Here is a 17220-nt window from a genome sequence, read left to right as displayed (position 1 = left end):
ACTGCAGCGGTGAAGTTCCCAAGCTGCTCATCATATACGCTCCTGAAAAACGTAGAGTAAATCCTATCCACTCGCGACTTCTATACATTCTATATATTCAAAGGTAGTGGTCGCAGGCTGGCCGTGTCGCGCAAACACGGTGCACGAGAGCGGCCGTGCGTGTATGTGTGTCGCAGGGGGAGCCTGTGCGCGCGGCTGCACCGGCTGCTGGCACGGCAGCGGTCGCAGGCCAACCTCTGGCAGTACGAGCTGGGCAGGCCGGCGTCGCGCGGCCGGGGAGACACGCGCAGCACCGTGCTGGCGGTGCGGGCGTGCTGGCGCGAGTGCGGCCGTGTGCTGCTGCGCTGCGAGCGGAGCCGCGCCCCCTCAGGTGACGATCCGCGCTGCCTCCGTACAGGGCGACCCCAGGGACTCGTGGCTCTTAAGGAGGTAGCCACGAAGTGGAGAATAGTAACGATGTTGGCAATCCTCCAAACACGCGGTTACTTTTTGATTCACGAGTCAATCTTGAGGTGCCGTAAGTTCTTTTCAAGTGCCGATAGATGGCACCGGGCTACGTTTTCTATGATCTTGGTTATTTTCTTTTCAGGTAGGTTTGTGTTGTTCTCTTTCTAAAACAATTGGCTTTCAATATGTTTTGGATTAAGCTTGTTTTGTTATTTATCAATTTTTTTTTTATTTTTGTAGGTTATAGGTTAATTTTAGTAATGAATTGAATTTTATTTTTTATCGTGACTCGCAAACGAAAGTCCGATCTTTCGCAGAGCTCACAAAGAGCTCGAGCTTTGAAGATAGACAATAGTCGCTTCATGCAGAGCAGCGGAGAACTGAGCGGCCGAGCTTCAGGGAGCCGCTCGAGCAATTGCGTACCCAGTCATCAGTGCTCCGTCCCCTAATTTGGAGTTGAAGGTTCGGTGTGCCTGTAATGCTGATGCGTAACCTAGATGCACCAAGGTTGCGCAGTGGCACTTTATTACGCATCACGGAGCTGAATAGACATATTGCGCTGGCCACCATTATCACCGGAGGAGCCAGAGGAGAGATGGTATTGATACCACGTATTCCCATCATCCCTACAAATTTAACTTTCCATTTCGAGCGCTTACAGTTCCCTTTGAAAGTGTCATTTTTCGATTACTGTTAACAATAGTCAAGGACAAACACTAACAGTGGCAGGAATATATCTGGGCACCCCATGTTGACTACTCACGTGTATCGAGAGCCATAAATCTCTATATATACGCAGAAATCAAGTTTCAAAACATTGTTTACAGAGATGTATTGCAGTACATTCCGCCGTCTCATACAGTAACATTGGTATCGCTTGACAATGTGTGAGAAATGTCTTCCAATAAAGTGGTTTTGATAACTGAATTTTTTCCATAATTTTTTTTTTATGGTTCTATCGTAAAAATGGCAATACGTGCAGTAGTCAATCTTAGTGTGATTATAGTCCAAGCTATAAAGGATTAAAAACAAGTAATAAAATCTGGCCGAGTGCGAGTCGGACTACAGCGAAGCTTCGGATAGTTGGTGGTACGGAACCCTTGGTGCGTGAGTCCGACTTGCACTTGACTGTTTTTTTTTAATTAAATAGTTTTTTAGTTAAATAGTTTTTTAGTTTAGTTTAACTGTTAAACCACGGGGTGCTAGTTATAAATAAAATTTACTTGATGTTGTTCTTCCATTTCAGTTGTTTTTTTTTTGTTTTTTTAATCTTCATGAACATTGATTAGCTCTTGTATTGCAAACTGCATATGAGTGGAAGTGGTGCGTGGCGTGAGGCAGACGCGACGAGCAGCCGCGAGCGGGAGGAGGACGGCGACTCGAGCGCGGGCAGCAGTCACGGCGACGCCTTCAACCCCGACATCGTGGTGATCGTGGACCAGTGCGTGGCGCAGGTGCCGCAGTTGGAGCCGGGCTCCCTCGTCAGGATCTACCCTCCGTGGCAAGTCCTCCTCTTCCTCCGAGACCGTGCGGTGTGCGGGAGTGCTCTCGCCCTCGTGGTGGGAGACACGGCTGACATTTCCGTGAGCCGGCGGGGTTTCCTCGGGAACTCCCGTTCCCCCTGCTCACTCGCCCCGTCGTTGCTCCGGTCTCGATTCATCACCTCTCATCTTCTCGAATGATTAGGGGCAGGCATTGTTCGCGAATAAAGCTGAACGCCTGTAAGACCGCAACAAGGTATACGTGCACCAGCGGTTTCTCCCTCGTGATTGGCGGCCGTCTGCGAGAGAAGTAGTTGCCTTGTTTGGCCGGGCCACTCGGGACGCGTCTGCTTCTGCAACGAATTACTGTGATTGGTGTTTTGACAATCGTCGTGTACCTGAAAGAAACTCGCCCAATCACGAAACACAGACGATGCTACAGTGTCTTAACTTTCAGCTGGTCTCGGAATCTTTTCGCGAAATGTGCATGGCCCTACTAATGATCGTGATGTTGTCGAGATATTAATCCCATTCATCCTTCACTCCATTCATTCGTTCGTTTATTTATTTTGTGTGGTAAAACACTAGAGCGATGCTGATTTGAATGCTTTATCTGTAAATACTCGTATAACAGAAAAATATAGGCCGCCATTCACCTCAAAATTCTGCGAATCACGTTCATTGTCTATTCAACTACATGATACATTAATTATGATAGATGCAAAACATTAATACTGCTCGTTGCGGCAGCAATTGTGAGTGTGGATGTGAGGTTGACATACAAGCTTGGTCAAAGTCGTCATGAAAATAGCACTTCACTATCCTCCTTGTTTCTCGCCTGTGCATTAGAACTCCATGTAAAACTGCGTCATTGCCGTGTTTTCTCGCATAATTATCGCACATTTTATTCTAAAAACGAGTTTGAAAAGTAGGGGTGCGACGATTATGCGAGACAAAAAATTTGTTAAATATAGTTATTCATGAAAGCAAATAGAAAAACCAAAACTGTGACACGAACGCAAGCCACTTGAATCTGTGACGTGAACTAACACGTAACTATTGTCGTAGTACACACTTGCCACGAAAGAGTGCGGGCCATCAAATTACGTTAACTCGGCACTTGACAGAAAGCGCGCGTTGCATGCAATTGACGAGATATCAATATTCGACTACTTGTGCGTGCTCTATACAGCAACATAACCAAACACGAGTGATGCCAACTAGAGCTTTCTACATTTTTGTAAGTGGTACATCGCGACAACGAACGAACAGATAAAGGTAATAACGTTTAAAAAAGTCTTTAAAAGAAAATTTACACGCCAGACAACTTCGTATTTCCGTTAATTACATAAGTAAGTGGTAATGTCCGAATAATTATTAGATTTCTGCTTTAAAATACATCGTTTTATACAGAAAATATACCTACACAAAGCACTCTGCATCTAGTAGCGGGACCAAAAACAACTTGCGACGTTTATGCGAGAAGTTTTTTTATCCAAATTTTGAAGCCCTAAAATATGGGTGTGACGATTATGCGAGTGCGACAATTTTGCGATAAAAGAGGTTAGTTCCACCTGCTGTGCGGACACCATGAAAATGTGGCATAAGCACCGTCATGTAAGACAAGTAGCAGCTTTAAGCTCTAAGAACTTGCATCAAATTCTTGCATTACCTATATGCCGGATAGAAGGGTATATTTTTTGTAGCGAGTTTAATGATGCATGTCTTCCACGGTTTTTATGTAATATGTCTTCCAATAACTACCAATTATCAGTAAAGTAAGTTAATTATATAAAATTGTCTGTGAGTAAACCTTTACCCATGTCTATGGTATCAGCTATAGACTATGTACTTTATTTTCTTTAATAAAAAAAATTGTTTTACTTAGTACATAAAATTTTAGGTTTTTAAATTACTCAAAACTAAAGATTTATGAAACGAACTTTATATTTGAATAGTTGAAATGAGGTAATTGATGTTAATTTTGCTGCATTTCAGTTTTATCACTATCCACCATATAATTATGCCTCTGCTTATGAGTAATACTATTTACTAAAAGTGTTCCTTTACTGAAATTTGATATCTGCTGATTTTCAGTCATATGCCGATCACAATGTTTTGACAAGGGTATAAGTGGTATTGGCCGGGGGGAAAAAACCTTATCTTTGTTTTTTTTTTTAAATATTTGCTTTATTTGTTTATTGTTTGCAACAGACAGCTGCCAGGTCATGTCAATCAACTAGGATTTCTAAAGGCAAATCTTGCTTAATAACTATTATGTGTCTATTGGTTAGCTATGAGTATGCAAGAAAGTGTTTACCTAAAATATAGGTACATTATTTACAATGTTTCAATGATATTTTTTAAATTTAATTAAATAATAAAATTTTGTTAATTTTAACTAAATTAGTTTATTTATAATTAATTGTGTGTGTGTGTGTTTCAACTACTAATTTATAAAGTGTGGCAGGTATTTGTGGTAGTATTAAGTGTCAGGGATCAGTATCGGAATGGCTTCACCGCTTGCGTGTGAGCGTCACTCACTGTTCCTCGACACACTGTAGTCTGGGGCTTGCCAAAGGGGTATCTCTGAACTTCGGAGCACCAGACTTGCTCGTGGCCACGGACGGAAACGTCGGCCAGTAGCAGTTGTTGAAGTTGTAGTTTGTGGTCTGGGGAGCGTGGCGGCTGCGAACGTGCGTGTGACCCCCCCCCTCCGCAGGCAGGTGATGGAGGTCCCCCAGCCGCGGGTGAAGGTGGTCATGTGCCTGGCGCACCTGGAGGTGGTGAGCCGCGGCGGGGCCTCGGAGCAGCCCACGGTCCCGCTGGAGTGCCCGGGAGGAGGTGGGTCCGGCCTCTTCGCCGTCCGCCAAGCCTGGTTCTGGAGTGGAACTTGTTTGGGCCCGGACTGCTACATAGAAAACACACATATGATGCTATTCATATTTATTATCTTATTTATTTAATTCTATTTAATTATTTATTGTAATATGCCTACTAACAGTCAGAAACGTTATAGAGGTAGGCAAAACATTAACATAGACAACTCGCATAGAACCCAAAACACAAATTAATCAAGTAGGAACAACGATTACACAAGACAACAAATCAACTACACTACAAAACAAAAGAAATTAAATTTATAACATTTATGTACATGTATAAATAATTTAAGTTTAGAACTACAGTTTTTAACAGATCAAATTTTTTTGGAAAATAGTAACAAAACTATAATGAATAGGTTTGAAATTAAAATTAAACACAAATTAATCAAGTAAAACACAAATTAATCAAGTAGGAACAACGATTACACAAGACAACAAATCAACTACACTACAAAACAAAAGAAATTAAATTTATAACATTTATGTACATGTATAAATAATTTAAGTTTAGAACTACAGTTTTTAACAGATCAAATTTTTTTGGAAAATAGTAACAAAACTATAATGAATAGGTTTGAAATGACTGCGTGATTTTGGAAAGAGTGAGTTTAAAATACACTAGAGTCCCGTTATAGCGAGGTGTCACGGTTCCGGGTTTGATCCTCGCTATAACCGTGTCCTCGCTATAACTGAATTGGACAAATTTTGCCCCCCAAAAAATAAAAATTAACCGAAAATAGCATAAAAATTGTGTTTAAACCTGAATAATTGGAAAATAGCAGGTTATATTAAAGAAATCTTAATTTCTGTGAGCAGATGTGTGAATTCTCTTTAAAACGATACCCCATAAGTACGGATGCGATCACCGATTACGTAAAAATAACCAGAATACCCTATCAAGCCACGTAAGTATAGCATCTCAGCAAGCGGCCGACGCAGCATTGTCCTGCTATCTATTGCCGATGCGGGCTGTCTGCTGGCGGCCATATTGGTTCGGGATGTTGTTAACAGGTGGTGCTAGTGTAGCGCGACGATTGAATTCCTTACAAAAAAGCAGGAGTGCGGCTGCGGCAACGCACGTACGCCTCAAACGTAATAGTCGCTGGAAAACTATACTTTTCATTTAAAGAAACCTGACGTCGTCCCAGGTGCTCCCGTGGCTCGCACAGGTCGTTATGCCACCTCGGTGTCTCACCGGTCGTCGTGTGTGGTCGGCGGTAGTGTCTCGAACGGGTGGAGGTCGATTGTCATGGAGAGCGGAGATCGACTCGAGCCCTAACGGGACCTGCCAGTACGCGCCAGTTGGCCTTCACCCCTCGGCGCGAGCAAACGTGTGCGACTCGCGGAGTTCAGCGATCGGTGTTCGTGTGCGGACCGGACAGTCGTGTGCGTGCCTACAACGTTAGTCGTGTGTGTGGTCCAACCACTCCTGCCTGCCACGTGGCGACGTCACGACCACCGAGAGACGGAGTCTCGTGCTGTGTACTAGCCCGCAGCAACCACCCCTGATAAAGGTTAGTTGGCGCCCTCAGACACCACCCAACCACGCATCAACATCGGCAGGACGACAAACCTGTCAACTTTTTTAGAAAATAAATTTGGGATTAAACTAAAACCATCACCACCCCTTTCTCGGACAGATACCCCAACAACTGACCGAAACAAAAGTTACAAGAAAACTGCCCCAGCGATTCGGAAATAAATACGGTAGTGCCGACTAGAGGTGTAAAAGTAACGAAAAAATGCGTAACCGTATGTATTCGTTACTATAACAATTAGTACTCGTTACTATCGTTACGTTACTCGTTACTTCTGATACCGCATAACATGCTATGTTATGTTGCAGCAACGAATCCAGTCGTATTGCGTACGCGTACAGTATGACGTCGCGTAAATAATAATAAATAGAATATAAACAATTAATATTTGATAATTAATAGTTTTTGTTAACCAAGAAACAAATCTCATTAGAGCGGCTTTTTAATATTATCTCTTTTAAGATAACCAAACAAAACGTGAAAATACGTGATTATAAAAACAAAAACATACATATTTCTAATTTGTAAAAAATACTTTCTTACGCTTACGTTGTTTCTGTTCCAATCTCAAACTTTGTCTACACACGGCACAGATAACTAACGGAAGTTTGATAAAAGAAAGAAAGGATGGGATTCTATTTTTAAGCCATGCACTTATTTGGCGACTGCACGGCTGAAGAATGTGACGCGTCAACGGCAAGATGTCTAGTGGCGAGCGAGAGGGGTGGAGATAAAGCAGACAAATAACAAAAGCGCGCTACAAGCGATCACGGCGTAAATTCCTCAAAAATACCTCGTTATAGCTGTGTTCTCGCTATTACCGTGCTCGCTATAACGAGATTCTACTGTAGGTAGTGTAAAAAGAAAATGTTGAAGTTGGTAAGTTACTTCAAGTGACCTAACTCAGCGGGAATGGACTGTGCGAGAGTGTGTGTAGTGTGTGTGTGCGTGCGTGCTCGTGGTACGTGCAGCTCTGACCGGAGGACGCGTGCGTGTGTTGCAGGGGGCGGCGGGGAAGCGCCCCCGGGCGGGAAGCGCCTGCTCCGGCCGGCCGACTCGGGCGCCCGGCTGATGCGCTGCTTCTTCCCGGAGCACGGCCGGGGGGAGCGGCCGCCGCGCTCGCAGGCGGTGGGCGAGCGCGGCAGTGGCACGGACGGGGACCGGGGCACCGTGGCGGAGGCCGCGCAGCTCCACAGCTGCGTGCTGAGCGACCGCGTGTGGCTGCTGGCTCGCGTCCACAAGGTCTTCGTCTACAGGTGAGCGACACGTTCGCCCCGTGCTTTAGTACTAGTGGTGGGGTGGGGATGTTTGGTATTAGTGGCGGGTAGGGACGAGATTATGTGGTGAGTTACAGTCAAGTCAGAATACCACTGAAAAGCATGTCAATTACACCATAAAACACAAAAAATCCATGTAAATACACCATAAAGCACCAGAATGCATCTGAATATCACGAAATTAATCAGCGTATTTAATCGAAAATCTAACTCGGATAGCAGAAAACATAATCTTCGAATGCCTATATAAAAGTCGATGAATGTAAATTATTTAGCGTGGAGTTTTGTACAAAACATTTGCATTAAATTTTTTTTACGTTACGCACATTGGTGCATTTTTTGAAACGCACGTATCCTTGCTGATTTATTTGTATTGTTCTCGGTATTTTGACGTGCTCACCGTGTTTTACCGCATAATGGTCGCACGTTTCATACTGAAATCAAGTTTTAAAAGTAGGGGTGCGATTTTTATGCGGAAAAAAAAATTGTTTTGTCAGGTGAAGTTATTCCTGAAAAACAAAACCCATTCATGGAAAGTAAATTTATTTTTAAAAATGGGGTAAACAAGAGCACGCCAAACAATTTAAATTAATAAGTCATGCAAAAAAATCCTTTCTTCAAATTTAAATTGAAAAACAAATCTGTGACCCAAAAGCGAGCCTGAACTAACGCATAACTATCGTCTTAGTACACACTTACCATGAAAGAGTGCGGGCCATCAGATGTAGTTAACTCGGCACTCGACAGAGAGCGCGCGTTGCATGCAATCGGCAAGATATCGATATTCGACTACGTGTGTGCGCTCTATACGGAAAGCAACATAACCAAACATGAATGATGCCAACTAGCGCTGGCTACATTTTTAAAAGCGGTACACCGTGGCGACACAGACGAACAGATAAAGGTTATAATGTTTAAAAAAGTCTTTAAAAGAAATTTACACATCACATAACTTTGTATTACCATTAATTGAATAAGTGGTAATGTCCAAATAAATATTAGATTTTTACTTTAAAATACTGACACAAAGGGCTTGGAATTTAATAGCGGGACCAAAAACATCATGCCACGTTTATGGGAGAGGTTTTTTTATCCAAATATGGGTGTGACGATTATGCGTGTGCGACGATCATGCGATAAAACAGGGTATATGGCGAGTTACAATGAAGTCGGAATTGCACCAAAAAGCACGTCAATATGCAAGTTAATACATCGTAAAGCTTTGGAATGCATCTAAATATTCTAAATATCATGAAATTATTTAGCATGGAGTTCATACAAAACATATGAACTAAATTTTACATTATGAGCATTGGTACATTTTTCAAATGCACACTGTCTTAGTAGTTTGACATGCTTATTACAAATTATATTTATATTATAAAAGTGCATCATGTCTCAGGCAAAATTACACTGTTTTGGTGAAGTATCATTGAACAAGTAAGTATTGTATTTGTTTAAAATAATAGACAGAGTTCATACAAAATTAAAACAATAACACGGTAGTGGTGTAGTTTACGGGTCATTCCAAGTTAAATTAGTACAGTTTCAATTTAAATTCTACCTGACCCTCTTAGATTTAAATGATTTTCTTATTTATAGTTTACCTGCATTTAGTAAATAAAGAATTTTTTTAAGTGAGTTTAGTACAGGGTGGGGGGAGGGGGGGTGTTGGGGTTGTTTCAATTAATTTACAAAAAAAAAAAATATTAACTACACCTATCCCTCACGTAGCACGTCTTCAGATTGTTGCACAAATTCATTTAGTGCTATGTTAATTTTACAACCCCAGTCTTGAATAGCACGTCTGTAAATTTCAGTTAGCGCGAAATCTCCGCAGGCAAAAAGAAAAAGTCGTGCATGATGCCACGCCACGACCAGTTTAAACTTCTATAAACAACAGATGTGCCGTGGCATGCAGTTAGGTTTCTGAAGGGTGAAGGGGGGGGGGGGGGGGGTTTGGGGGTAAAGAAATGTGCGTGCAGGTCTAACTACGCTATCAGCTGTTGTACAAACATCAGCAATAGCAAGTTAAGTTGCGGCTATGGAGTGTAAAGGACCAAATGTTTTTACGTCCGCGCGTACGACGCCGTGCCGTACCATTCCGTTGTCACGTGGCCACAAACCGGGCAGTGAACTCAAGTCTAGCCAGCAGCAGGGAATTCACACAAACAAAAGCAACGTTTTCCCATTCATCTGCCGGGTATGTGCGTAAACACCTGTAGTTGGAATTATAGTGAAATCAGGCTTCCAAGTGAGAGCATAATGCATCGTGTTCAAGTATTTGAGACAAAACTAGAAGTATTACGGCGCGCAGATTGTCATGAATGCCGTGCTTATGTTGGTCGCACTTTAGTTTCAAGCAAGCCAACTGTGCGCACAATCGTACGAAATAAGGACTCTTTATCAAAAGTTTGTGTATCTGATGCTGTTGGTGGTAATAGCGAGAATGTATTTTTCATTAGATACCGGAACAGAAATGAACAGATGATTCACATGGAAAAGGTTGTTAAATGAATGTTGCAATGAAAAAAAATTATCTTTGGCCTGACATGATTGGTGTGACCCAGGTGGTGATACGTGAATATGCACTTTAATTTTTGAAAAATTTAAATGTAATTAGCCGGACATTAATATCGGTTTCACTGTCAGTAAAGGATGGTTTAGAAATGTACGTGACGTGAGTTGAAGGTCATGCCCGGGCGGGCAAGTCAGCCAGCGGACTGACGATGAAAGTATCTCCCTTTACGCGGAGTTGTATTTGTCATTCAAAGTGCGATGCGAGGTAGGTAAATAAAGATTAATGGTGTGACATATTTATCATTGAGTGTTATCCTACGCATTCATATTACGTAAAGTATATTTTTCAACACAATTTTGGAACACATTAAATAAATTAGCCTTGCTATTTATGGAAACTAATGCTTCAGAATACGCGATTTCGAATAACACGGGCATTTTTAGGAACGCATTAGTCGTGCTGAGTGAGGGATAGGTGTGACCCAAAATTTGCATGTTTCTGATTTAGAAAGTAATTTTTAATTCAGGAACTATTAATGTTCGAAAACTCAAATTGGTTCCATTTTAAAGATTTTTTAATGTGCTTTCATGTGACATATATGACATAACACTCAATAAGGGTTGCTCCATTAAAAAATACAGAAAAAATAATGGAAAATCCTAAATTTGGTTTACTCAAAAAGAGACAATTTTAAAAATGTTAAAAAATTCCCAATAAATGGTTGCACCATTATGGGATCATTATGGATTTATGAGATATGAGACATAAATTTGTTAAGAGCAGGTATTTAATAGTAAACAATTTCTGTTCATTTATTTACTTTCAACCACTCGATAGTACGAATGTTTTTTTTTAATTACTCCCATAATGCCTATGTTTCTCTGAAGATCACATCTATATGAATTATATATTAGGTGTTTTATGTTACTTACCTGTTAGTTAAGTTTTGAACAATTGTTTTTTTACTCCTCTATTTTTCCAATACATTTAGATAGTCATATGGAAGAAACTATTGTACATAACATAGTAAATTTTTTTTTTAATTTTTGGATTGAAAGCTAAAGATTTATAGAGTATATGTTATTGACATTAGAATAGACAAAGTTAGGAAATTCAGGGGAATATAACTGTATTTGATGTTTTGTGTTGCATTTCAGTATTTTGATTTCTGTTTTATCACCATTCATAATACAATCGTGCCTATGCTGATAATAGAACTCTTGTGTTTTGTGTAGGCCTTTTTATTTCCCAGCCTGTGTAGTTACAGTGGTTACATATTTAGGTGTAACTGTATCAAATGGTTTTGCACGTGAAAAATTTAATTCTAAAAAAACCATAAAGTTGAGTGTGTGATTGGGATTTCAGAGCAGCGAGATACAAGCTGAACAGCTCGCCAGACAGCGAGGAGGAAATCTTCCCGCAAGGAGATCGCAGGAATCTTGCGTGGTCCATCCTGTGCAGGGATGAAAACAACCAGTTCTGTGAAGTGGAACTTGGTTCGTTCCCGGAGAACTGGGATGGCTCGCCGGAAGATGGAGCCGGTAACGCCCTTTCACCTGGACGTTTCCGTGGCGATGAGCCTACTAAACGCGATGGTAGCTCCATCCACCGGGCGAATGAACCGTTTGTGTCGGGCATGGACGACATTTCACCAGGGAACGCCCAAGTCAGCGTTGGTCGTGGAACGTTCGGCAAGCCTGGAGAGATTCGCCCGCGGCTTTCAGCGGACCGGAACGGAGAACCCCGGAACCTGTTCGACGTGGAGTGCAACGACGGTGAAATAGAGTTCCACAGCGACGGGAATCGTCCACGGTCGGAAAATGAAATCAGTCTGTGCGGTGGTGATGACGGATCCCCAGGTGTTCCCGGGGACAGTCCCTGCTCTTGTGAAACTGCAGCGGAGGGAAGAACAACTTCCGACTGCAAGTGGTTCTGGGAAGCGTTGGCGTCCGAGAGAGTCCAGGGCGGGGTATACAAGCTCAGTGGACTCACGCTGGTCAAACGGATTACAAGGAATAAGTAAGTACAGCCAGAAGTCTGGTACAGCATTCTTCATTGAAGAGGCTTTCAATATTTTAATATCTCTCTATGTGTATCTACTATATATATTTCTATATATATATATATATATATATCTCAATCTACCTATCTATATCTCTACATCTATATATATCTCTCACTCTATCTCTCTATATATTTGTATATCTTCCTCTCTATAACTCTTATTTATTTCTCTAAACCTTTATGTCTATATATTGCTATCTTTAACTTCGCAAAACAGAAGATGAACACAAAACCTTCATTTGTGTATGTGTGTGTGTATGTATGTATGTATGTATGTGTGTATGTATATATATATATGTGTATATATATATATATACATACATACATACATATATACAGTAGAACCTCGATTATCCGTGTTAATGAAGGGGACGAGTGAGTCGGATAATCGAAAATCGCGGTTAACCGAGTCATGCTTGCCTCAAAGGTCATTAGCCCACAGACAGCCATCTGTGGACATTCGGAGATTACATATATACACATGCTTTGTGTGCGTGTGCGTTGTTGACATAGAAGCGGACTGCTTAGTGCTGGGCAGCAGTGGTTTTTAAGTCTTTCGTGTGCGGAGACGTGGGCACGCGAGTCGTTGTTGCACCGAGGTGTGTGACTAGCCGCCCGCCAGTCCGAGGGCCCAAGACAGCTGATAGCTGCCAAGGTCACGCATTCTTTTCATCGCCCGTAAGCGACGCTGCCACACTTCGCTCATTGCTCTGTTGTCAGTAACACCATCGGGCTGGTTATTGTTTTACAGAACGACTGCCTTCAAAATTCTTTTCGAGATAAGATTTTTCATACCAGTGCATTGAGACTTGATTTGATGGTTTTGAAACGGTGTCTCTGTCTCGTATAATTCACGGTGTTTTTATCCCCCTTTATTTATATGAATTTAAAATGTTAGATTTTTTATTTTTAGTTTGCTGAACGTGGAATTAGTGCAAAAACGGCCTATTATGACTTAGTGTTGCAGATGGGTCGGAAATCTTATAACGACCCTAATCTCGGGAACCGTGAGGGGTCGTTATATCTATTCTCCGTTCACTCTTAGCTGAGTTTTGAAATAAACAAACACCGTCGTATCACTGTGCCGCGTCAGCAAGTGATAGGCAGAATTTATCTTGCGTACCAAGCACTAGTTGCAACACACACACTTCCGTACAGTCGGTGCTCATAAAATAACTGAGAAGTAATATAACAGGAAAATGGTTCTTCTGTCAAGCCTAGTTTTTTTAAAAAAATTACGTCTGCTGTGATAAAATTACGCCACTTAATGCTACACCCTCCGACCTTTTCTGTTGAAACCATTCAAACAAACAAGTTTCCAAGCTGCTAAATGTGGATTCGTTCATCGTCTTGCGTTTATTTAATCCACTTGAAGTGTCAGCCTGTGAAGCAAACTGAAGGATTTTTTCGCAATTTTTTATGATGTCGCGCACTGTTGTGTTACCGACATTAAACTCAGTCGCAAGTTTGCAATTGTTTCTCCACTCTGAAATCTTTCTATAATTTTTGTTTTGCTGTCGATGGACAGTACCACTCGCTTTCTTTTCTGTTCATTTAATGACATGATGAAATGTTGCGCTCAACACTTCCGCACAACACAACGGTATAATCCGTCGGAATGCAGATCACTGTTACAATACATAAAATTATCACCACCTTGACGCTTCAACAACGTACACTAATGAAATGGACTGTCTCCATGCGCCGGGTAATCTCTGTGGCACGGCGCCGTGCTGCGCGCGGGAGTGTACAGTCCGGTCATGCGGACGTGGAATCGCGCACCAGTGTATAATCTATTCACGTAACATGGAACACAAAAATATTATGTACATACGTATGTATGTACTAGTATTTTTTTTTTAAACTTTCTGTGTATATAAACATAACTGAGTCAAAGTACTTTGACCAACATACATTTTGAAAGTATTTTAACATTTACATACATTTTGAATCATTGGTTATATGTAACTAAAAAATTGGACTTGATGGACATAAATCGCGGTTAATCCGCGAATCGGATGATCGAGTCGCGGATAATCGGGGTTCTACTGTATGTGTGTGTGTGTGTGTATATATATATATATATATTCTAACTTTTTACCTGTCACAGGTGTGACATAGGTATATAAAAACATGAGCGTATTTAAATACAATGCTGTTTCTAAATTTTCAAAGTAATCTGTGAAGGACTTTCAGAGATTTAAGATTTTGAACAAACTAACATTTACATTTTTTATTTATTAAGAAAATTTAAAAAAAATTATATGTTTTTCTTATGTTCAAAACTTAAATTTTTTGTGTTGGCATTTCTTAACCACACAGTTTTTTTTTTTTTTTGTGACCACGTTCCGCCTGTACAGCTCCTCCCCGCCGGCGCTGGTTGCAGGTCCCCGGGCACGTGGGCTCTGTTCCGCGAAGCACCGTCTCTCGCTCGCCCACGCTCCGCCCCCAGCGAATCAGAGGCTGCCTCGGCAGACGGTGGCAGCGAAGGTGGGGCGACGAACCTCCAGTCCATGTTCTACGTGTTCTCGACCTGCAGCGAGCAGCTCCAAGTGAGCAGCGCCGACGACCCCGCCACGTCGTTCCGTCGCACGCCTGGAAGTCGTCCTCCTGTTTCTCTGTTGGTGGACGTCACAGAACAGGTTTGAGCCTCGACATTCAGGTGAAGTTTCTGGGTTTAAAAGTAGTGACTGTGCAGTAACTAATATTTTTTAACATTCATTCACATGAAGTGGTGATATTATATGTATGTAGAAATTCAACTGAGTGGGAAATGTTTTACAGCTAAGCCTGTGCGATATTCAGTTTTTTTTTTTAAGTTAGAATGAAAAACAAGTACCAAATCATTCTCAAATATGAATATCACACACACATACACACACATAACACACACCTAGACACACACGCTCACTCTCACTCTATCATATTGTATAGGCACGTTGCATTTCAACAAGTACAGTGAAAGTCCGTTGTAGCGAATACGGTCTACAACGTAAAGTCCGCTATAACGATAATTGCCATCGGCACCGTCAGTTTTGCATATGCTGCGTAGGATAACAGTTTCTGAAATAACGAATGCAGCATGGGCTCATTTTCGCTATAGCGATAGATTACACAACTGTAATTTTGCTCTAAAACAATGAGAAAACGTCTACAATTTCCTTAATAAATGATAAACAGCTTCGCACAATTCCACGCGTCCGGCAAATGAAACAAAGCGCATGATGTGGCCGTCTTGGCAACACTGCACAAGGTGGGGCCCCACAGCGAGCATAGCTCGCCTCGCGGCGACGAAAGCAAGTGTCGTTAACCCACTGCGACAGAGCCCCGCTGCGAGCATTACTTATTTAGAATCACGCCGACTGTAGCCCGTAAATGATCATAACTTGTCTCACACTTGCATCGTAAGCGTTGCATACGGTGTAGTTACGGGGAGTTGACGAACACGGAACTTGTCGAGCTCGTCTCTTCTAATCAAAACGAAGCGATACAATCAGTCATTTTTATCAGCATACAAATGCTTCGACAAAAGATTTGATGAACTTCCAAGAGGTCCAGTCGTTTATTTTGTCAGAAAGTCTAGTGAAATCAAGGCAAACGAAAATTGATTCGTTTTTTAAAAAGTGATTTTTAATTTTGTGTTATTTTCCAAGGGTCTGTACGAGTGATTATTTTTGTGTTACTGACCAATTGTCGGAAATTTTTTTTTTATAATTTAATTTGTATGGTTGTCCAACGTAATTAGAGATTTTTTTAAAATTTTTTTTTTTGTGTTTGACATTTTTCATAGGTGTCAACGTAAGTAATAATGTGACAAATTTTAAAATAAATTTCACTACATCTTTGAGTTTACATATTATTGTTAGTAAGTATTCAAAACTCCGCAAATATGCACCCGATATCATCAGCTTAGCGCACGTCTCCAGCAAACCAGCTGCGGTCAAAGCGACAGGAAGCGGCCGGCATGACCTTGCGTGACCCAGCCCGCCCGTCTGCATGTGAACAAACAGCTGTGCGCTTAGCCACGATGTGCGTGACAGCCTTATCACGGCCACGCGGTCTCATATTTCGCAGTCGGCAAGTGCTGATTTAGCTTTAAAATGTTATTTTAGTAAGTTTTATGTATATTTCCTTTACTTTTGTTGTGAATTTCCATAGTAAAAACAAGCGAGAAAATAATATATTTTAAAAATGCTACAAAAATAAGATTTTTTTTAAATTTTGGCTATAACGAAAATTCACTATAACATAAACTTTTGGCGCCGTTATAAATCTACGTTATAACGAACTATTAATGTAGTTAATCAGTATTGAAGAGGCTACTGCTTCCATTACTCTGGTCTTGCTAACCAAAGTGTGCGAATAATTGGACTTTAGGTTGGGTGCATGCGGTATAACTATAAGGTGCACATATTGAACATTTGTAAGAAAGTTTAGGTTAGTATGCCTTCAATTTGATGTGTGATTTGTCATAAATAGTCTAAATTAAACTGTTCTAATATACCATTGAGCCTGGTACATTCTTTTACGGACATCCTGTGTTATGTTTTCACAGCTTCGTCGAGACAGCTGCTTCAGATGTTCACTGCTGGTCAAGTTGTTGCTGGCCACACGAGGATGTCTCTACGTCACTGACATGTCACTGGTCCGTCAGCAGTCGGCGGGACGTCGCAGCTACGTCATGATCTCCATCTGCCCTTCCTGCTACGTCCCCCTCGGAGCGAAGAACGGCTCTCTTTTGTTCCTTAGAGACGTGCTGGTTCACGGAGGTGAGACGCCACATTACCCACTTGCATTCCTACGACCGTATTTATCTGGAAGTTATAGAACTATAAATATTACGTTCCCTTACTTAACAGCACGTTTTCCTAGTAAAAAGTTGTGACTACCCTTTCAGTCACAGCAAAGAAACACAAATCATATGAATTAGCACAATAAATTCACCATTTTATTTAATTTCAATCACATATAGTAGGGATGAAACGAATCCACATTTTGGTCGAATCC

General features: G+C 41.4%; 1 protein-coding gene across 1 annotated transcript in view; it reads left to right on the top strand.

Moving 5' to 3' along the window:
• LOC134540947 (uncharacterized) overlaps positions 1 to 17220 on the top strand; it is a 58412-nt gene that overhangs the window by 10188 nt on the left and 31004 nt on the right. Inside the window, exons 4-10 of the mRNA XM_063384034.1 lie at positions 117 to 370; positions 1789 to 1952; positions 4655 to 4772; positions 7355 to 7607; positions 11515 to 12168; positions 14600 to 14855; positions 16769 to 16982. Of these exons, the coding sequence (XP_063240104.1) occupies positions 117 to 370; positions 1789 to 1952; positions 4655 to 4772; positions 7355 to 7607; positions 11515 to 12168; positions 14600 to 14855; positions 16769 to 16982 (1913 nt within the window). The remainder of the gene's footprint in view (positions 1 to 116; positions 371 to 1788; positions 1953 to 4654; positions 4773 to 7354; positions 7608 to 11514; positions 12169 to 14599; positions 14856 to 16768; positions 16983 to 17220) is intronic.

Source organism: Bacillus rossius, chromosome 17, assembly GCF_032445375.1.
Source record: "Bacillus rossius redtenbacheri isolate Brsri chromosome 17, Brsri_v3, whole genome shotgun sequence".
NCBI lineage: Eukaryota > Metazoa > Arthropoda > Insecta > Phasmatodea > Bacillidae > Bacillus > Bacillus rossius.
This window is presented reverse-complemented; position numbering and strand designations above follow the sequence as displayed.